The sequence below is a fragment of the Gadus morhua genome, chromosome 17 (assembly GCF_902167405.1).
Source record: "Gadus morhua chromosome 17, gadMor3.0, whole genome shotgun sequence".
In the NCBI taxonomy this organism is placed as follows: Eukaryota; Metazoa; Chordata; class Actinopteri; order Gadiformes; family Gadidae; genus Gadus; species Gadus morhua.
The window spans coordinates 12,520,231-12,542,196 of NC_044064.1; the positions used below are offsets into that span (position 1 = coordinate 12,520,231).

General features: G+C 48.7%; 1 protein-coding gene across 1 annotated transcript; it reads left to right on the forward strand.

The window, feature by feature from the left end:
- The first annotated feature begins 277 nt into the window (after window positions 1-277).
- On the forward strand, window positions 278-21,846 carry htr2cl1 (5-hydroxytryptamine (serotonin) receptor 2C, G protein-coupled-like 1). Its single transcript, XM_030337767.1, has 6 exons — window positions 278-796; window positions 6,422-6,622; window positions 12,602-12,765; window positions 13,130-13,271; window positions 16,237-16,472; window positions 18,073-21,846. Exons 1-6 carry the CDS (start codon window positions 289-291, stop codon window positions 18,703-18,705), a joined length of 1,884 nt encoding a protein of 627 aa, XP_030193627.1. The 5' UTR covers window positions 278-288; the 3' UTR covers window positions 18,706-21,846.
- The last annotated feature ends 120 nt before the right edge of the window (window positions 21,847-21,966 follow it).

Below are 21,966 nucleotides of genomic sequence, written 5' to 3' on the forward strand. Positions count from 1 at the left end.
CTCTCTCTCTCTCTCTCTCTCTCTCTCTCTCTCTCTCTCTCTCTTCTCTCTCTTCACCTTTATTTGAAGATTCAGCTTCCTCACCCCCACCTCCCTCCCTCCCTCCCTCCCCACCCATAATGGCCGCTCCACTTCCATCTCCTCACTCCTGCGTCGCCATCTGCTGGTGAGGAGGGCTCCCTGCGTCTCCCCGCTGACTTAACCCCCCCTCTGGGCCTGGCGGCGGCGGCAGCAGCGGCGGCGGCAGCGGCGGCGGCGGTTGTGGCGGTGGGGGGTCTCCCTCGGACGATGGGCGCCCCGGGCAGGGCCCTCCTGGGGGCGTTGGGCTCCGCCACCGCCTCCTCCACGCTGGAGGCGGCGGCGGCGGCGGCGGTGGAGCCCGGGTGGCTGGCCTGGCCCGCCAACGGCTCCTTCGACTTCAACCAGAGCGCGCTGCCCTGGGGCCTGGGCCTGGGGGCGGGGCTTGGGCTGGGGGGGGGCGGGGCGGCGGCCGCCATGGCGCCCGGCGGGCTGGACTCCAACATCTCGCAGCCCCGGCCGTCGGCGGCGGCGGGGGTGGTGGCCGGGGCGGGGGGGCTGGCGGTGCGCACGGTGATGGAGGAGAAGAACTGGCCGGCGCTGCTCATCCTGGTGATCATCGCGCTGACGGTGGGCGGGAACATCCTGGTCATCCTGGCCGTGTCGCTGGAGAAGAAGCTGCAGAACGCCACCAACTTCTTCCTGCGCTCGCTGGCCGTGGCCGACATGCTGGTGGGCATCCTGGTCATGCCCGTCTCCCTCATCAACATCCTCTACGGTGAGGACTCTAGCCCGACACGGGGGGGATACGAAGGACGGATGGAGAGATGGTGGATGGATGAATGGGTGATGGATGATGGAGGGATGGGAGGTTAGATTAAGGATGGGAGGTTAGATGATGGATGGGAGGTTAGATGATGGATAAGAGGTTAGAATAAGGATGGGAGGTTAGATGATGGATGGGAGGTTAGAATAAGGATGGGAGGTTAGATGATGGATGGGAGGTTAGATGATGGATGGGAGGTTAGATGATGGATGGGAGGTTAGATGATGGATGGGAGGTTAGATGATGGATGGGAGGTTAGATGATGGATGGGAGGTTAGATGAGGGATGGGAGGTTAGATGAAGGATGGGAGGTTAGATGATGGATGGGAGGTTAGATGATGGATGGGAGGTTAGATGAAGGATGGGAGGTTAGATGATGGATGGGAGGTTAGATGATGGATGGGAGGTTAGATGATGGATGGGAGGTTAGATGAAGGATGTGAGGTTAGATGATGGATGGGTATTAGATGATGGATGGGAGGTTAAATGATGAATGAATCGAAGAAGGATGGGTGAATGGATGGGAGGTTAGATGATGGGTGCTGGATGATGGATGGGTCGTAGGTTAGAAGGACCCGAGGGCTAGATGAATGGAAAGTCGTGTAAATGGAAGGATGGATGGTTAGAAGGCTCGAGGGACCCTATTCCACCTGCTTTACTGACTTTCTTCAGCATCCTGTCCATGAAAATCCCCCAAAAAACTTTAAATGAAAAGGAATATGTGCACTCACTACCACAAACACTCACACATACACTACACACCCCAGCCCAGTGAAAACATGGCACCACCACAGCAGATGTAATTGCCGTGTAATTAGGCGCACAGCGTTTGGCCTCTTGTCCCGTGAGTGTATAATCACGGCGGGCCCGACGGCTTCTGAACGGCTCCCTAGCGCTGCTAATCAGACCCCGTTCACCAGATGCCCCAAAACGTCCGGCTTCGAGGCGAATGTAAAAGCCTCTCTGTGAGGCTGGGCTGACACGTGGCGGGGAAACACAGGGTAGGCGGTCGGGGGTGTCGGATCCCCTCCCAATGTTCTGTCGAGACTCCCTGATGAGTGTTTCTGTTTAGATTCATGTCCACGGAGCGCACTGCATCGGGAGGAACGTAAGGCGTTTGAGGGGAGGCGGTGGAGTCGATGAGTGTTGCATAGGGGAGGAACGCTACGCTACGCTACGCTGCGCTACGCCGCGGACCCATTTCGTTTCACGGCTCCCTTAGCTTAGCCGTGGCGAGTCTCGCTACCCTGGCTCTGAGCGACAATTCATAAGGTGCTTAACTAAATGAGGATCATAGCTCGTGTCACTCGCGGTTACGATAAGATACGCTCAGGTGAGAGCGGCAGTTAAACGAGCGTCCCCCGCAATCTCGGAAGTCTCGGGCGGGGGACTAGGGTTTTCCTTTTTGGTTGCCTAGCAACCACGTGTGATCCTCCCTCGCACTCATAACGATGAGGACTGTCAATTTCAGGAAATCCGTGTGTGTGTGTGTGTGTGTGTGTGTGTGTGTGTGTGTGTGTGTGTGTGTGTGTGTGTGTGTGTGTGTGTGTGTGTGTGTGTGTGTGTGTGTGTGTGTGTGTGTGTGTGTGTTAGTGTGTGTCAAGTCATTATTATAGTGAATGGTACGCGGTTTGAAAGCTTGATGAAAGCATATAAATATATCAGACTGCGGAAATAGATGTGTCGGTGGGAGACATTTGCATTTCAGAGGAATGCGGCAATAAAGTTAGATCTTCAAAAAAAAAAGACTTCGAAAGAGTATGTTTGAACAAATATGACAGCAACATGAATAATGTGTTTGAGCTCAAGGTAGTTTTATCAACATCTGCTTCCTCAACACGCTTTAGAATCAGCCAGACCTGGGTGTCTAGGAATGTTAAGAATAATCTGAACGTTAAGAATAGTCGGGTTGGGAATGTTGGAAATAGTATGAGCATTGGGAATAGTATGAATTTTGGGAATAGTCTGAATATTAGGAGTAGTCTGGAGGTTGAAATAGTGTGACTTGTGGGAAAGGTCAGCATTTTAGGAATAGTCAGAAAATTGGGAATATTCAAAAAATTGGGAAATGTCAGAATGCTGGGGAATAGTCTAAATATTTGAAAAAGCTAGCATGTTGTCAAAATAACGAAAGAAGAGAGGAGGTTTTCCGTCATGATGTTCCCTAAAAAGCCGACCATCTTGGGACTTCCTGACTTGAATTCTAGAATAACTCAGGAACCATTTGTTGTTGTGATCATAATGGTTAAGAACCAGCGAGATGGCGGCTTGAATAGCTTATGGATCTTTGAAGCACCGCGAACTCCAAATGTTTGTTTCTTCCTCTCACTCGCTCTCTCTCAGCTCTTTTGTTCTTTCTTTCCATTTGCCTCTGTCTGTGTGCTCTCCCTTTCAGCCTGGTCTTTTTGGTGATTGCACGGCATAATAATCAATATTAGACACAGACACTCTCACACACACAAACACACAAACACATGCAGGGACCCAGACACACACGCACGCACACACACACACACACACACACACACACACACACACACACACACACACACACACACACACACACACACACACACGAATGCATTGACTCACCCATGTCACTCAAACTGATACTAACGAACACAGACCGATCCACGCACACCAATGCTAAGACTAATACACATAATCACATAGACACATATACAGGGATTCTGAAATGATGCACCAATACACGAAAATCATAGCATCACAATAAAATGAGAGAAATAGTCAAATTGATGTCTCTATTTCTGGATATTTTCCTATTGTGTAATCTGTTATAAACTCATTCTGTCGGACTGAGATTGTTCACCAGATTGTAGATCATTATTATAATTATCAGAGGATTAGGTAATCTCTGATCAACAATGATAACTGTTGATCCATTTAGGTCATAATTCACTTTCCCCATGTAGACACACACACACACACACACACACACACACACACACACACACACACGCACACGCACTTGTGTTTGTTTGAAAAACAAACAAACACAAGATGGAGGGAACCAGCGTCACTTAATGTTAAGAGGAACGAGTCACAGTAGGTGGTCTGGCAGTTAGAAGGCTTTCTATGACCAATCTCTTTGGGGGAGATTAACACCGTTCGAAACATTACCTAGCTTATGGTTTTAATAGACGATAAGCTCATACACACACATGTACATGCACACACAGGCACCCACACGCACACAGCCACACAACCACACACACACACACACACACACACACACACACACACACACACACACACACACACACACACACACACACACACACACACACACACACACACACACACACACACACACACATATACACACACACACACCCACTGGGGATTATTTTTACGTGGTTGAAGGCCAAGAAGGCTGATTAGCTTAAGCAATTTATTTTATAGACCTGGTGTGAAACACACACGCATACAAACAGACCACTGGTGTGTGTTTGTATATATCGATGAGGAGGCTTAGAGAGAGGGAGAGAGAGAGAGAGAGAGAGAGAGAGGGAGGGAGAGAGAGAGAGAGAGAGAGAGAGAGAGAGAGAGAGAGAGAGAGAGAGAGAGAGAGAGAGAGAGAGAGAGAGAGAGAGAGAGAGAGAGAGAGAGAGAGAGAGAGAGAGAGAGAGAGTGAGAGACGTGTGTTCTTTGCCAAAAAGAACACTGTCCATTAGTCCATTTCGATTCCTCATTTCGTTTTATGAGCGATTCGATCACATCCGGAGGCTTTTAACGAGAATTTGAGGAGGGTAAATACGTCCAGACAGATCGTTGGTCTAGTAGTGTGACTTGTGCGTCTTCAGTGGTATTGTAATGTAGTTGTGTACTTATTGTCGCTTTGGATAAAAGCCTTGTCCACTAAATGCCCAAAAATACACTTAGCTAAAGTGAACAAAGCTAAGTACATGCCATTTATTTACAGGAATTTACTCCGCTTCCACAGTCACTCCACTTCGAGCTAACGGCTAATGTAATCTGCACAGTAGCATAGCATCAGCATGCTAACGGAATCCCTAGGAGGGCTGCTTTGTACTCTTTTGTGTACGTTCCGGAATCCCCATCAGTTTCTCTGCGCAAACCTGCAGCGACACACCGCTAAACGGTTCCACTGTCGCCCGTGGCGACAGTTCCCGTCAACACTCCGTCATTCCTACCGCCACAGATTCAATGATGATTACATAATGCAATTAAAACCTAATCTAATCCAAACTTTATTCATCATTTAGCAGCTTCGGGTTACGGGTGACTCTGTCGGGGCCTGTACGTCAAACAGGAAAACAACAACAAGATTAAAGGGAAAAGAGTTACTCACGGAGGAAGCAAAAAAAGAGCAGCTAAACATAGAATCGTCATGACTTCTTTGCACGGCGTTCACGACAATGATTCTCATCAAACGTATTCCTCAGTCCTTTGAAGAGACGGCTGTACGAGAGGGGTCAGAGTTGGCCAGTAGGACCGGGCTCTGGGAGGCCAGTGTGGGGCTAACAGGCAGTGTCAGGGCGCCGATACGGCCAGTAAGACGGCTCTGGGACCGGATCAGGGATTACTCTAAATTTGCACTGACAAGCAAACACAAACACACACGCACACACATACACACACACACACCACACATACACACACACACACACACACACACACACACACACACACACACACACACACACACACACACACACACACACACACACACACACACACAGACACAGACACAGACACATACAGACACACACAGACAAAGACATCCGGGAGCGAGATGAAAGGGCGAGACTAGACGAGAAGAGAAGGAGGGAGCGAAAGGGAGATGGATAGAGGGAATAGAGATGGAGGGAGAGAGGGGTTAAGGGGATGAGGGAGAGAGAGAAGGACTAGAGAGAGGAGGGGATTTAGAGAGGGTAAGGGGAGTCGCAGGAGGAGGCAGAGAGAGGATGAGAGAGAGAGGGAAGGAGTCGCAGGAGGAGGGAGAGAGGATGAGAGAGAGGGAAGGAGTCGCAGGAGGAGGGAGAGAGGAAAAGAGAGAATTTAGGAGTTAGGGCGATGAATGAGAGAAGAAGAAAGAGACCGGGAAGGAGTCGGGGGAGGAGGGAGAGAGCAAGAGAGAGAATTTAAGAGTCAAGGGAGGAGGGAGGGAGAGGAGAAGGTGGAGGGGATTTTATTATTAGAAGAGATGTGAAGGTTGCTGACACAAACACAGCTTTCAGCATTAACTTTGAAAAAAGTTCCACTGAGGAATCAATTACTGCAGTGATGAAAACAGTCTTTACTGTTATTTGAGTGTTGTGTATTACTGGCACTCTACGGAAATATTAGTTTCACTGTAATGCTAGTGAAGTATTGGTACTTTACTGTAATACTAATTCACTATTACTGGTACTTAAACATTACATGAGTGTATCATTGATGGTACTTTACTGTAAATACTAGTGTAGTATTACTGGTACTTTACTGTAATACCAGTGAAGTTTTAATGGTACTTGACTGTCATACTAGTATAGCATTATTGGTACTTAACTGTAATATTTTGGGTACAATTGTTGTTGTGTATTCGGCCCCCAGACTACGCGTGGCCCCTGCCCGACTCGCTGTGCCCCATCTGGATCTACCTGGACGTGCTCTTCTCCACGGCCTCCATCATGCACCTGTGCGCCATCTCGCTGGACCGCTACGTGGCCATCCGCAACCCCATCGAGCACAGCCGCTTCAACTCCCGCACCAAGGCCATGCTCAAGATCGCCGCCGTCTGGACCATCTCCATAGGTGAGGAGGGGAGGGGGAGGGGGAGGGGAGGGGGGGGAGAGGGGAAGAGGGGGAGGGGGGGAAGGTGAAGGTGGATGGGTGAGGAGGGGAGGGATGGGGGGAGATGGCTCTAATGTTGGATGAATGGACACGGTAGATGAACGGAGGGATGGATAGTCAAACAGACAGACAGAAATAGACTAAGACATAGATCTACGAAGCTGGACTCGAAGCTCCCTTTCTTCTCCTGATAACTCTCTCCCCCGGTCTCTCAGATGTAACCCCCTCAGATGTCTCTCCCCTCCCCCCCCTTGTTAGGGCGATTCCTCTGCCCTCTGGCGTGCCAGGAAACCTCAGGTTGTCAGTTAAGGTCAGAACAGAGATGGACAGATAGAGAGGTTACCACACAGTTTACTGGTGTAGCCCCCGGTAAACGTTCAACATCGATACCTCTCTATCAATCTCTCTCTCCCTTGCTTCCCTGCTCTCTCTCTCTCTCTCTCTCTCTCTCTCTCTCTCTCTCTCTCTCTCTCTCTCTCTCTCTCTCTCTCTCTCTCTCTCTCTCTCTCTCTCTCTCTATCTCTCTCTCTGTCGCTCTCTCTCTCTCTTGTTCTCTCTCTCTCTCTCTCTCTCTCTCTCTCTCTCTCTCTCTCTCTCTCTCTCTCTCTCTCTCTCTGTCGCTCTCTCTCTCTCTCTGTCTCTCTCTCTCTCTCTCTCTCTCTCTCTCTTGTTCTCTCTCTCTCTCTCTCTCTTGTCTCTCTCTCTCTCTCTCTCTCTCTCTCTCTCTCTCTCTCTCTCTCTCTCTCTCTCTCTCTCTCTCTTCTCTCTCTCTCTCTCATGGTCTCTCGCTCTCTCTCTCAGACCCACACACACTGACACACGGCTCTCCTCTGGGTACATTAGGACTTGATTCATGATCTTCCATCGCAGCCGTAATCTCTCATCCCATAAGGGATATTATATATATATGATGTTCTATATCATCTCTATATGATCTGTGTGAAGGAACGGTTTCATTCATTTTTCACAATTTATTAATTGAAACAAAAGTGTCGCGAATTTAATCCATATTCCGTATCGTCGATTCGCTCCACCAGTGACCGTGTGTGTGTGTGTGTGTGTGTGTGTGTGTGTGTGTGTGTGTGTGTGTGTGTGTGTGTGTGTGTGTGTGTGTGTGTGTGTGTGTGTGTGTGTGTGTGTGTGTGTGTGTGCAGGTACACACAGACATATGTGTGTGTCTGCGTATGGTTTTCCAAGGCCAGTGACGTAATGCTTTTAACGCTGGATGTTTGCACATCCTCGCGTGTATGGCTGTGTATCTGTGTGTGCGATCCCCATATGTACACATACAGCCCCACAGATGTCTACATAACCACGTGTAAGTCTTTATATATTCTGTGCAGATACAGTATGCAGATCCATTAGGCCTAGAGCAGAGGGGCTATGACAGATAGGCTGCGCTGCGTAGCTTCTGATGAACAGCACTGGGTCTGAGGGCTGACAGCAAGCTGTTGGCTGCTCTCCTTGAGGTCCTCATCAGTCAGTCTTATCAGGGCCGGACCCCCAAGCTCTTCCCCCGGCCAAGGCCAGATGATGAAGACCAGGATGAGGAAGGCGACGATCATCGTCATCATGGCTCTGAAGTAGCTCCAGATTCCTGACCCACATCTGTTGGCCAAACCCTGGGGGAGGGGAAGGGGGAGGCTTCCAGAAGAACCAGCCGCTTCTGATAAGAAGCTTGACACGGAGAGACCGCTAAGGGCGGCAGGGATACCGCTGTCTGGGGGGGGGGGGGGGGGCAATTAGAGGAGAGAGCACTGGAGCGGGTGCACATCTGACGGCCCCGACCCTACTACCCTCCCTCCACCGGCGAGATGGTGCCTTCCAGCTGCTCCTTCTCTGAGGGTCCAGCGCTGGACCGAGCAGGCAGGGGGAATGTCACATGAAACATTGAGGGAGCTCAGTGGGGCTGCTCATGATGGACGACGGCGCGTCTAAAAATAGAGAGGCGTGATGTCGTGGTTCATTCAGAACCGGCGGGAGAGGCGTGTGTTATCTACTGGCTGAACTCGAACACCCATCCGAAAGGGTTCCGGGTTCAATCCCCAAACTTCCAGAGTCTACCTGATGGCATACGTGAGTGAGATGACCCCTGACCCCTACCTGCTGCTAACTGACATGTTTCTGTATAAACCGTAAGTGCCTTTGGAAACGCAGTCTACCTTATGGTGTACAGCCCCTTTCCGTCGTGGTTTTGCTGGTTTCCATGACAATACGTACCGATGGCGGCTATTTGACGCAGGAGTGTCAATTAAACTTGAGTCGTGGCGCATCTGTTCCTCGACTGCATTACCATACTCATTCTCTCCTGTCAGCCAATCGCTGTGCAGGGATTTTGAACAGGGGCCTTGAAGCCATTCGCTCAGCCTCTCAAAGGTGCATGATGGATTAGTTTGTGGTTTATATGTGTTATGCATTTATGAATGACCAGGGTGTATAACATGATGAAATAATTTGTGCAACCGATGTTCAAACACAAAGCAACACCCGCCCGTAAATTCTTCTCGAAATTTTATAGAGGACCCGCCTGACACCCATTGTTGGGTTACCATTGTGTTCGGTTTGGCAGTCCAAGCACACCCATTAGCATCGTAGCTTCACTGATATGACACAGCATTGAAGAAACTTTATTAACCGCGCAACGGTTTACGCTCCACCGCCAGCAGACAACAGCCAGGCTCTACGCGGAGGTGAGGTTTGAGGTGTGATGGAATGGGGGTCGCTCACCTCCACAACACACACACACACACACACACACACACACACACACACACACACACACACACACACACACACACACACACACACACACACACACACACACACACGTGACTAACTCCCCCCCACACACACAAACCCACATACAGATAAACACCATTTATATACACACACCACCACCATTTATATACACACATACGCTCCACTAATCTTCTTGTGTTTGTTACTCTGATTGTCTCGTGACCCCAGATGACCTCTCGTTCAGTCATCTGTAGCTGCATGTATGAGTGTGTGTGTCTTTACATGTGCGTGTGGGTGTGTTTTGTTTTGTGTGCGTGTGTGTGACAGTATATGTTTGTGTGTGTTTTTTTTTCTTTGGGAGTGTGTGTGTCTTTACGTGTGTGTTTTTTTTCTTTATAAATGTCACTGTGTGTGTGTGTGTGTGTGTGTGTGTGTGTGTGTGTGTGTGTGTATGTGTGTGTGTGTTTTTGCCTTTGTGTTTGACTGTAGGGGTGAGCATGTCTGTTTATGCATCCGTCTTGTGTGTGTGCTTAAGTGTGTGTCTCAGAGCACGTCCATCCCATAAACAGGGGCACACTCTGTATGCGCAGTGCACCACATCCAATAATACTGGGTGCGGTTGGAAATAGTTTAAACACAGCCAACTAGCGATGGCTCACATCTCGTCGCCATGGTGTTCCATCATCGCCCCCCCCCCCCCCCCCCCCGAAATAAATACACCTTTAGCACTAAAAGCAGTTAGCTTCTTATCTCCGATCGATGAGCCCCAACGCTGAGACCACCAACCTCATGATTAATACGCACCCAACCAACGCCAAGGTCACCCCACGAGACCCCCAGAGAAATATAAAAACAGGCGTTCTTCTCCTTCGGTTGGCGGCCGCCATCACCCCGGGCCACGGCCTTTTCTCTTCTAACTATCCGTCTTTTCTCGAGGGTTGAAGTTCAGGTTCCACTCGGCGCACACTAAGGCCAAAGAATCGGATCCTCAATATCCTTTTAATGGCTGGTCGGAAAAAGTCGCTGCGTTTTTTGGTTGTTCTTTCTTCGCCGTGATACCGGCGGTACGCGCTATTGCTAACATCGCTCCTCAACCCCTGCACGTCCGCATCGATCCCGGGGCCGGGCGGCTCCTCATGACCTGAGCAGGAGATGATGAACGGCCTCATGTATAAATTGTTGCTTTTTGTTCCGCGGACAGAATTGTTGAGCATTCAGCTTGGGCGGCCGGTGAGCCGAGCCGTTGTTTGGGGGATTCAAGGACGGATTTTGAATTGGAGCTCACAACTGTGCAAGCTGAAATGGTGTCGATTCGACGTCTGTGGTGCTTGTGATGGATCAGATCTGCAATGTGTTTTCAAAAAGAACCCAAAACCACCTTTATTTTGGTTTGAAACGTGTTCATTTGTCGTGTATGATCGTCTACATGGCAATTACTGCAATTTTTCACTGTTGCTGGAATAAGTCCCCGATTTAGACAAAAAAAGGGCTAAATCCTGTGTTTCTCCATTCTTCACTACGTGAACGTTCATCTCTGCTGCGGTCTTATTCCGCCGTGTTCTTTTCCTGACGTCAGACTACCTTCTCCGAGGGGGTCTGACGCCACGACCCAGGGGCACTGGCAGAGGGGTTTGTGTGGACGTGTCGAGCTCTGCATGGGCAGCGGTTGACTGCGGTGTCGGTGATACAGTTGGGCTTTTCGGACACTTATTGTATAACGCTACGGTGTGTGTAGATGGTGAAGCTCCGACTGAGTAGCGATGCATTTAATGTCCGTGTCCGAGTGAGGGTTAGGCTTCACGGACACCCATAGTATAACGTTATGGTGTGTGGCGGATTTCATATACAACAACGAGTTATAACACTCATAACAGTTACACAACGACTGTAATAAAAAAGGATCATAAAGTTGGCGTGGGTCGTAACCATGGTGATAACACCCCCCCCCCTGATTCCTAATACTCTCAGTCCAAAACTTATTTTTTTAAATCCCATCGTGTTCAAATTCCATCTGAAACGTTGGCTGGTTCTTTAACTTTTTTATACTATTTCTCTTTTTTTATATTTTATTTAGTATTGTCTGCCAGGCTTGCCATGTGTCATTTCCTCTCTAATACATTCACTGCGACGGGGCTCTTGGGGAAACTGCCGCTGGTATTGTTGGCTGGAGACGATTTTGACCTTTCAGCGCAGTTTAACATCGTGCACGCTTGTTCTCAGTGACCTTGGGTGTGAATCCACAATCATCCCCATCTCAAACAGAACAGATTGGTTCTTTGGCTCCCAAGACTAATAGAGCTCTCCTTCTCTCTATCTCTCTCTCTCTCTCTCTCTCTCTCTCTCTCTCTCTCTCTCTCTCTCTCTCTCTCTCTCTCTCTCTCTCTCTCTCTCTCTCCCTCTCTCATTCTCTCTCTCTCTCTCTCTCTCCCTCTCTTGTTCTCTCTCTCTCGTTCTCTCTCTATTTCTGCCTCTCCCTCGCTCTCCCTCCCTCATCTCGCCTCTCTTTAACTCTCTCTTCCTTTCTCCCTCTCTCCCCCTTCTCTCTTTCCCTCGGTCTCTCCCCCCTCCCCTCCTCTCCTTCACTCTCATCATGTGTAAAGTGTCAGATCACTCAGAATTACACCTGATTGTCTTGTTGTGCTCTGCGTGACATCACCAAGGGGCTCTTAATGTGAAAGAGGGGATAGGACGTGACACGTGCCGGTCAAGGACGGTCCATCTGTGCACATCGGTGAGTGGGTGTGTGTGTGTGTGTGTGTGTGTGTGCCAGCCCACAGACACCCATTAAGTGATTAGTGGGTGACCCATGTCACAGGAGGGTTTACGGTCGCTCCGCACAATTACAGGCATTCAGTGGGGTATGAGGTAAATATACGCAGAGCTGATGGGTCCTTTCTCTCTCTCTCTCTCTCTAAGTCAGTCAGACTCTCTCTCTCTCTCTCTCTCTCTCTCGCTTTCTCACTCGCTCTCTCTCAGTCAGTCAGTCAGTTAGACTCTTCTCTCTCTCTCTCTCTCTCTCTCTCTCTCTCTCTCTCTCTCTCTCTCTCTCTCTCTCTCTCGGGATGCTGGTGAATAAATGATTTACATCACCGCATGCCCGTGTTTTATTCCAGAGCAAACCCTCAGAACCAGTGCTGACCTTGACAACTCCCTCCCTCTCTCTCTCCCCTGTCGCCCCCGTCTCCCTCGCCCTCTCTCCAGGTGTGTCCATGCCCATCCCGGTCATCGGCCTCAACAACAAGGACAAGGTGTTTGTGAACGGCAGCTGTGTTATGAACGAGGAGCGCTTCATGCTGATTGGCTCCTTTGTGGCCTTCTTCATCCCATTGGTGATCATGGTGGTGAGCTACTGCCTCACCATACAGGTGGGTGGAGCTCCGCCTCCTGCGTACTGATATCTGGTCACCTGACCTGATGGAAGCTCCCATCTAGTTAAATCCGGTTGAATGTAACTAAATGTGATCATATCTATATATATTGTCATATAATTTAAATTAATCTAATCTCCTTGATCAACTATGATCTATTTTAATCTAATCCATGCCAATATGCTGCCAAGTAGTCTGATGTAGTCAAATGCCATCTTAGAGGGTTCAGTCTTATCCAATGTTATCTCATCTAATCTAATGCTCTCTCTTTGATTTAATCGAATTGAATTGAATCGAATTGAATGGGTTTAATCTTTCTATGTATGTATTCATATATGTGTATTTCTCCTCCGCATGCAAGGTGCTCCAGAGGCAGGCCAGCGTCTTCCTGTATGAATCAAAGACTTCCTTCAACACCACGGCTCCGCCCACCTCACTACCGGACCCGCCCACCAAGTTCCACATCCCCAAGATCAACACCATCGCCCCCCCAGACTGCAAAGGTAACATATAAAAAAAATTGGTTAGGTGAGTGTCTTGATATGGGTTTGATTTAGATTACAATATATTCTGTTAGATAGAGTAGAGAACATTTGATTACGTTTGGATGGATTAGAGTAGCCTGGATTGGATTGTAGAATTGATTGGATTAGGTTTGGAAACAATTAAAGACTACCAAATTGTTTGAAAACCATTGAGTCACCCTGCGTTCACACCGAAAGATGCATTTGCTGCCCGAACGCGTTGACGCCGAAGTTTTGCGGCGCAGCAAATCAAGTTTTGCGGCGCAGCAAAAGTTTTGCGGCGCAGCAAAGCTTTTGCGGCGCAGCAAAGCTTTTGACACGCAGCAAAAGTTTTGATGCGCCGCAGTTTTGCAGCGCGGGAAGTTTCGCGGCACGGCAAGTTTTGCCCGCGGTGCTTCTGAATTCATTCAAAACCATGGCCGACATTACGAGCATTGCATGTCTTTACCTGTTGTGGAAGAGGGAGAGACGTTGGAATGCCCGTCGTTTATGGGTTCATGAGACCATTCGGAGCCTGGAAGGCTGGTGCTGCCTGGCACCCAACTGGGTTTTGTTTGGGGTTGTTTTCTAGCCCTTTAGCATACTCATAGTTTAGTTTAACTGTAAACACAACTACACTACAGAATGCTGATTTGTGGGTTTTTTCGAGTTACTAAATAAATGTAACGGTAGTGAACTCTAGGTCACTCCAAGGGAGTAACACTGATTGGCTGTTACGGCATGTCACTCAGTGGCAACGCCTCAGTGGCAACGCTGTTGAACGCTGATTGGCTGTCATCACGCGTTTGCTGCCGAAAAGTTGAAATATTTCAACTCGAGCAGCATTTGACGCGCCGCAAAATACGTGAACGCGCCCGCCGCCCGTGCCCGGCAGCGGGCACGGGCATGCCGCGCTGCAAATCAGATTTTGACGCGCCGCAAATCAAATTTTGCTGCCGGTTTTCTCTGCAGCAAATGCTGCGGCAGCAAAGCAGCAACGCGTCTCTACATTCACTTTGAATGGGATCGTGCCGCGCGTCAACCTTTGGCATCTTTTGGTGTGAACGCAGGGTTAGATGTCGACTGTCATGAGTGTTGAATTGGCCTTACAGGAGAGATATCTGATGCCTTGCAATCAGTGACTCAAACAGATACTACAAATACAACAATACGACGGGATATAATTAATATTAGATGGATATGAAATGTAGTAGAACAAGTATGCTGGCAGACTTTTAATGTGCCCATTAAATATATCAGACACCTGAACTCACCAAGCAAAAGCACTGCAACAAAAAGGTACAACATTTAGGCCCAGTGGGGTATCTCAGGGTCAACCGTATCTTTGTGCTAGGCTACGTCACTACACGTGTTAGCATGCAGCGTTCAGATGATTATATGCGATTGATCTTTGAGGGGTGATTCGTCAGTGGGATTTCACATCGCCAGCGCCCAAATCGGTTATTAATTAAATAAGGAATAACCCTTTATAAATTATTTCCTACCGTTGACAATTTTAATTACAAACCTCTTGAAGATTAACAGCTCCGCTAATTAACCCAAATAGGAGAGCCAAGCTAGCAGCAGGAGCGGTATTAGCTCTGATGTCTGTGTCATAACCTGATAGATTCGACAGACCTCACGGCTTTGATTTATTCACAGTTTAACACGTAATTATCGCACACCGTTTTTCCTGGGCGGCGTTCCTCCGCCCGCTAACGACGGTGGGTGTGATTTCAGAACTCTGTCGGGAAATGGGTATTTACTTTTATGTTTCAAGTACTTTCCCCTCCCGCCTCCATTCAGCACCACTTTCTCGACAGCCTCTTTACCAGGCAGCTCTTTGATACAAGGAGAGATATTATTGTCCGTGAAGACTGCTTTCCCGAAATATTCTCAATTACACGTCGTGAACAGGAGCTGCTTGTGTTTTGTGACGCTGAAAAAATAATAAATAGCGGTTATCTGCGGAGGTGGGCCGGAGTGAATTGTTTAACACAGCTTCTGTATAATTGTTCTTTCAAGCCGCTCTGATTTCACCTCCATTAATGCACGGATCGGAACCGCTGGCCCTTGAAGCCTTTTCATAACGGCCCTGCTGGTTATTGTATGGAGGACACACACACGCGCGCGTATGCACGCACGCACACACACTCACACGCTGCCGCAGGCCTGGTCTATGTATGGAAATGGAATCGCCCCATGGTGTGTGAGATTGCAGCTCCCTTAAAAGGACAAAAGGCACGTTTTGAGAGTATATACACGATGGACGTGTGGCATGGCGTGTGTGTTACTCGCGTTCTAAAACTGTTCTCCGGTCATGTGTGTGTATTCTCATCTGATTTGAGGTCACGTCATTTACTCTGAATTGAATTCAATCTAAATGTATCCAACGAGAAAATGGAATGGTGGATGGTGTATACTATAGATGACCTTCGCAAGTTGTGTAGAAACTCATTCACACACGACACAGAGTTCTCTCATCAGAACCTAGCCATTGACTGCGCCTACTCTGAGACTTCCTTCAGACAACTTTGATTAATGGCTTTATCACTCTTTAGTTGCATAGCTGAGCTTTGCGGTTACTTTGTCAAAGACACCTCTTTGTCACGTCGTTTGACTTTGTTAAACCACCCCTCGTGTGGCGGACCCTCCTCCCGGTCGGGACGGGGTGCGAGGGCGTAACAGTGCACGAGGAAGGGGTCGGGTGTGTCATTAAGGGAGTGTGGGATGGTTTGGATGTTTCGCCAGGGTTGGTTTGAGTGGAAACACCTCTCCAAAAGACTAAAAGGGAAAACACTCCATGGTCCGATTAAGGTTGACCATATCGTTTAGGGAATAAAATCCCCCTTAATAGGGATTTTCTTCAAAATATTATGTTATTTGTCACAATGACTGCAGTTGATGAATGCCAAAAATCCATTGGACGATTGTATGACAAATAAACCTGAAACCCCTCCCACAGAAGTACAGGCCACGCCCCCGCAGAGCCGACGCAACACGCTGAGCTGCCTGAAGGGGGTGGAGCCCGGCATGCTGCTGAGGGCGTCGCCCACCGACAGCGTCAACATCCTTCCTTGCTTCGAGGCGGCGTCGCAGCTCAGCTCGCCGGCCATCGGGCCGGGGCGGGGAGACTCCACCGGTTGCCACGGGCGACGGGGGATGATGCAGGCCATCAAGAACGAGAGGAGGGCTTCCAAGGTACGGTGACGCCTAGACCCGCCAATCAAAGATGACAGAAAGATGCCATTCTCAAATCCGGGTGGACAGGGCGTTGCCGTTTCTTTGGCTTCAAGTTTGTTTTTGACCAATGATGTCGCTGGGGGACCTGTTAGCACGTGATTGGTTGAACACAATCTCGGCCTGTGGTTGCACTCTGTAAAACAAAGTCGTCTGTCTTCAATAGTTAAATAATGAAAACGTGTAGGCCGGCGATAAAATACACTCATTCAAAGCCCCTTGTGAATGCTTCGTCTACTTCCAAAAATTACTTTCACTTCCCCCGAGTATCTTGAAAAAGGTAACAAGGTGTCAGACCACCTGTTGTTTTTGGTTTCAGGCCCAGGTCTCTGTTCTTTCCCCCCCCCCCCAGTCTGAGCCCGGCTCCAAGATTAGATTCACCCTTTTGTGAGCTCTTGAGCCGGCATCCATTCCGAATAATGAAGCATCACCTTTATGCTCGGTGCAGCAATTCCAGTGTTGTGTTTAGGGCTACACGGGAGTGCTGACAAAGGACTTCCTGTTCTCCAAATGAAAGGAAAAGTGGCTCCTATTGAAGCCTATTTGAATCCTCAATTATGGCAGAATCAGTACTGAAGTGCCCCCGAGAACCAGATACATTTGGAGCCCCAAATATGGGCCCTGGTACCGCGAGAGAACTCGGATTCATTGACTCTTAAATTAAGAGGTTTAAATATCGATGGAAGAGCTGCAGTGGCGCTTTGTGTGAGCCGTAGTTATTACCATGTGAGGATCTTTAAACACAAGCTCTCCACCCGACTGCAATTTATTTTCCCTCCACCGTGCTCTCCTCCTCCTCCTCCTCCGTCACCTGTTCCTTTGTGCTGTTTCCCTGAGATGAATGGCTGTGTCTGGCCCTGGCAACCTCGTCCGCGCCTTTGGAAGTCACACTTCCCAAGGGCAAAATATAAAGCCCCGAGATTAACGCGTTGGAAATAAGTGTTTGTGAAAAAGCGCACGCAAAAGGCATTGTGAACATCGTAACACTGATGTAATCAAGTGCTGTCATTTTTAATGTCAGAATGATGCAGTTTGATGCCGTTTTTATCTGTAATGTTTGTATTATTATTATCATCTGTTGTATCATCATAAAGATGCTTTTCGACGTGTCATTTAGCATTCTGTAGCGTAAGTGTTTTCAGCATTACCTGTCATAACATACTGCTCCTGCTCCTCCTCCTCCTATTTCTCCTACTCCATCGCCTCCTCCTCTTCCTATCCATCCTTCTCTTTCTCTCCATCCTCCTCCTCGTCTCTCTCTCTCTTCCTCTTTCTCTCTATCTTCCTCCTCCTCTTCATCATTATCTTTCTCTCCATCCTCCTCCTCTTCCTATCCATCCTTCTCTTTCTCTCCATCCTCCTCCTCGTCTCTCTCTCTCTTCCTCTTTCTCTCTATCTTCCTCCCCCTCTTCATCATTATCTTTCTCTCCATCCTCCTCCTCCTCTTTCTCCTCCATCCCCCCCTCCCTCCTCTTCCTCTTCCTCCCCCTCCTCCTCCTCCTCCTCCTCCTCCTCCTCCTCCTCCTCCTCCTCCTCCCCCACCTCCTCCTCCTCCCTCTAGGTGCTGGGCATCGTCTTCTTCCTCTTCCTCATCATGTGGTGCCCGTTCTTCATCACCAACGTCACCTTCGTCCTGTGCCAGGGCTCCTGCAACGAGCCCCTGCTGGCGGAGCTGCTCAACGTCTTCGTGTGGGTGGGCTACATCTCGTCGGGGGTCAACCCCCTGGTCTACACGCTCTTCAACAAGACGTACCGCCGCGCCTTCTCCAGCTACATCCGCTGCCGCTACCAGACGGCCGCCAACGCCGCCGCCGGCACGGGCCCCAGCTCCAGGGGCCTGCTGGCGCCGTCGTGCTCCTCGCACGCCCCCACGCCCCTCCTGACCGGCGGAGGGGCGCGCTCGGGGGCGGGGCGCGGCAGCAACAGCTGGCGGAACGGCGGGGGGGCCCGGGGCAGCGTCGGGGGTCCGCGGGGGCTGACGGTGGACCCCGACGACCTGACGGACGACGGGAGGCGGGCGTCGGGGGAGAGCCAGGCGCTGGCGGCGTCGCCGGGGGGCGGGGCGTCGCCGGGGGGTGGGGCGTCGCCGGGGGCCGGGGCCCCGGCGCTATCGGAGACGGAGACGGAGATGGAGACGGAGCTGTCGGTGGCCAGCTACAGCCCCTCCTCCAGAGAACTCACCAGCAGCGTGTGATTGGACGGACGGACGGACGGTCGACGCCCCGCCCCGCCCCGTGGAGAGGCGCCGTTTCCCGATTAGCTCGGAGGACGGCGTTGTGGTTTCGCTGAACATTTGTCCACGGGCGGAGAAGTGGGGACTTCTGGGTAATGAGTAACGAGTAACGGGGAACGGGGAACGTCACCCGGAAACCGAAAGAGTCTCGCGAGGTCCTACATTGCAGAGTGTGGATTTGGTTGTCATGGAAACAATGGACGCCGGTACACCCACTGAGCACTCCTGTCGCAGAAGGGAAAGGAGGGATGGATTGAAAACTGTCCAATGTCAGAGGACTTGGGGCTATCTTCAGGCATCCTTTCAGGAAGTACAGTAGACGTGTTCAAGGTCTACCGAAAACAAACCCAAAAAGAGATGACAAAATATACATGGGGCGGTAAACTTGGCAGGCCGTTCACGGTTTTAGCTAGCTCTGTATTTGTGCCTATTGGTGTTTGTACAATTACGTAGAAACCTGAACCCAAAGTGTACGTAGGAAGTAGTGCAACGTGTATTTCAAAGTGTTGCCGGAAAAGATTGGGTTCAGACTTTGAAGTCGGAAGAGACTTTGTGACATGGTAGACTTGTGTGACCTTCCACCTGAATGTGAAGTGCAACCGTCTGAGAAGCTCAACAGACACTAGTTATGGAGGCCAGTGTTGGCTCCCACTTCACCAACGGCTTTCACCGTCAACAAAGCAGTCTTCATAAGTATTGAACCATCTCAACACCAAGCAAAACAAACCAAATCTATTTTTGTTCTGGCTGGTGCTTAACAATAACAGCATCAAAACGTCAGTGAAATATTTTCTGTGTGTTCTTCCGTTGGGAAACTTAAACGAAGAATTTGGATTTTCATTGACTTTGTAGGCCTATGTCTACGAGGGCGAGAATGTACGGACCGTCGCTCTGTGACGGCGTCACAGTGACACCATGTGGTCACTTGGAGGAGTTACAACCAGAGGGGTTTTCTCTCGTTGAATATGAATGACGGGTGATATCCGCCGTTCCCTAGATAGTAGAACTGTAATACCATGCTCGCTCCAATAAATACGACCAATCAAATGCTCTCTTTGGACAATACACCAAAATGGCCGCAGGTTCAATTACCAACAAAGAAATAATGATAACGATATGGAAATATATCATGTGATTGACATAGACATGAGACGAGATGATCTATTCAATTATGTATGATAAGAGATGATGTATGATAGTATATGTATATGATGTAAGTTATCAGATATATGATATGATAGGGATGGGATCAGTTGCATTGTCACAGAGTATGATTGACCATAACAGAAGCAGAAACACACTCCCATCTGGTCAATCCTGACAAAAGCATAAACTAGAACCTCATTAGCCCTCACTAGAGGGACAGGAAGTCGATTCTACAGCCAGAGAGATTTCCATCGACGCGTCAAAGCTTTAACTGAATGTACGTCTAACTGTCGCGAAGATGATTGACACCTACAACTGACCAATCAGATGGCCAGCCTGGTTCACCACCCTCCCCCTTCATTAATTGTGGATTAAGAATGAAACCATGTGACTTCTGAAGCGGGAATGCCTCTTCCGTTCATTCTAATTCTGTGGATCTGTATCTATGTATAGTGGTAGCTGCTGTTTGTGCACTACAAACTCACAGAGTGGTCGTCCCTGGCGACTACACTCCACTCCGATTGGAGGGGTCTTAACGAGCTAATAAAAGTTGTCTGGCCACTCTGAAGTACAAACTGGCTGTTGGCATGAGAGGAATGAAGATAGAAAGCATGAGATACAATGATGGAAAGCGAGAGAGAAAACGAGAGCAAGGACAAAATCATGCAAAATAAATAAAGGAGAAATGGCAATAGAAAGAAAGACCATTATGTCAAAGAAAGACGATTAAATTCAGTGCAGCATAAAAATCAAACAACCTTTTCAGCTTCAATATCAACACTGTTTTGCCCGATGTTGCAACTCTGTCCAATAGAAAGACATGAATGACGGGAGAATTCAAGAGAGTTGCGAGAGGGAGAGAGACAGTGAGCAGAGGGGAGAGAGGTCCAGGCCAGCCAACTCAATGTATTACCTGTATGTTCAATCTGTGTGTTTACCTGTGTGTTTACCAGCTCTGCACCAACTCCCTCAGCAAACTGACGCTCTGTTGTCTGCAAGCTCTATTGATCAGGTCTGGGACAACTGAGACAAATGGACTGGTGATTACTCTCCAATCGCCTGCGAGCCAGACTAAAGCAATCAATCCCAGATAGCGGTAGCCGTGATGTGTGTGAGGGATAAGTTGGCCTCAGGTTTGGTGTGTTGAAGTATGAGCCGTTTGACGCTTTCATCTGGACCAATCACAAAACATGTCTATTTTGTTTCTGAAAATAAATAAATGTTTGCCTATACATTGGACTGGATGCTACCAAACATTTACTTTGCCCACCTTTTAGCCTAAAGTCCATATGAAGAGATGTTTTCAATAAAATGTATTGGCATTCTGACTTCATCACAGTTCCCCATTGACCTAATGAAAACAAGACTCAAGATGCAGTACGACCATCCATTGATAATATTTTATAACAAATGTGTGTGTAACCTGTGTCAATAAATGGCTCTGAGATTTCCCATAGCTGCAGGTCCTCCCAAGAGACCAACCAGAACCAATGAGCGGCTCTGGAATGTTCTAAAAGGTTCTAGTCTATAACCTCCAGTCTAGAAGGTACCATCTACAGCTATGACATGAATGAGGACCTTTCAATTCTGGAATCTGTATATTCTAGAACTTTTTGATGGTTCCCATCCTCGTAGAATGTTTCTTTGCGTACTGGATTTATTTCCCAGTGGTGGTTTTCATAACGGCTGGTCTCTGGTAGGACCCCCAGCGCTGGGAGGAGCTACAGCTTCTCTATGTGTATTCCTTATTACTTTATGCAAGCTTTCTTTTTTGTTAGGATTTTTTTAATTCTCAAGTTTAAATTGTGATTTTTTTTCTGTTGTCTTGGACACTTCTTTTTAAGTTTACACAATGATTACGTCGTCACCCAAACATGTGGGTTCTATTCTTTAATTTTTGTTACATTTTCTGTGTGGTGCTGCTCTTTTTATTTATTAAAATATAATTATACGGTGTGCAAGGTATTTTATTCATTTCGATATTGGTGGCCTATGAGTAATTGTACTAGATAGTGTATTTTGTAAGCACCAAAAATTGTCCCTTCTACACATAATCTCAATTACCTCAGCCTAGGG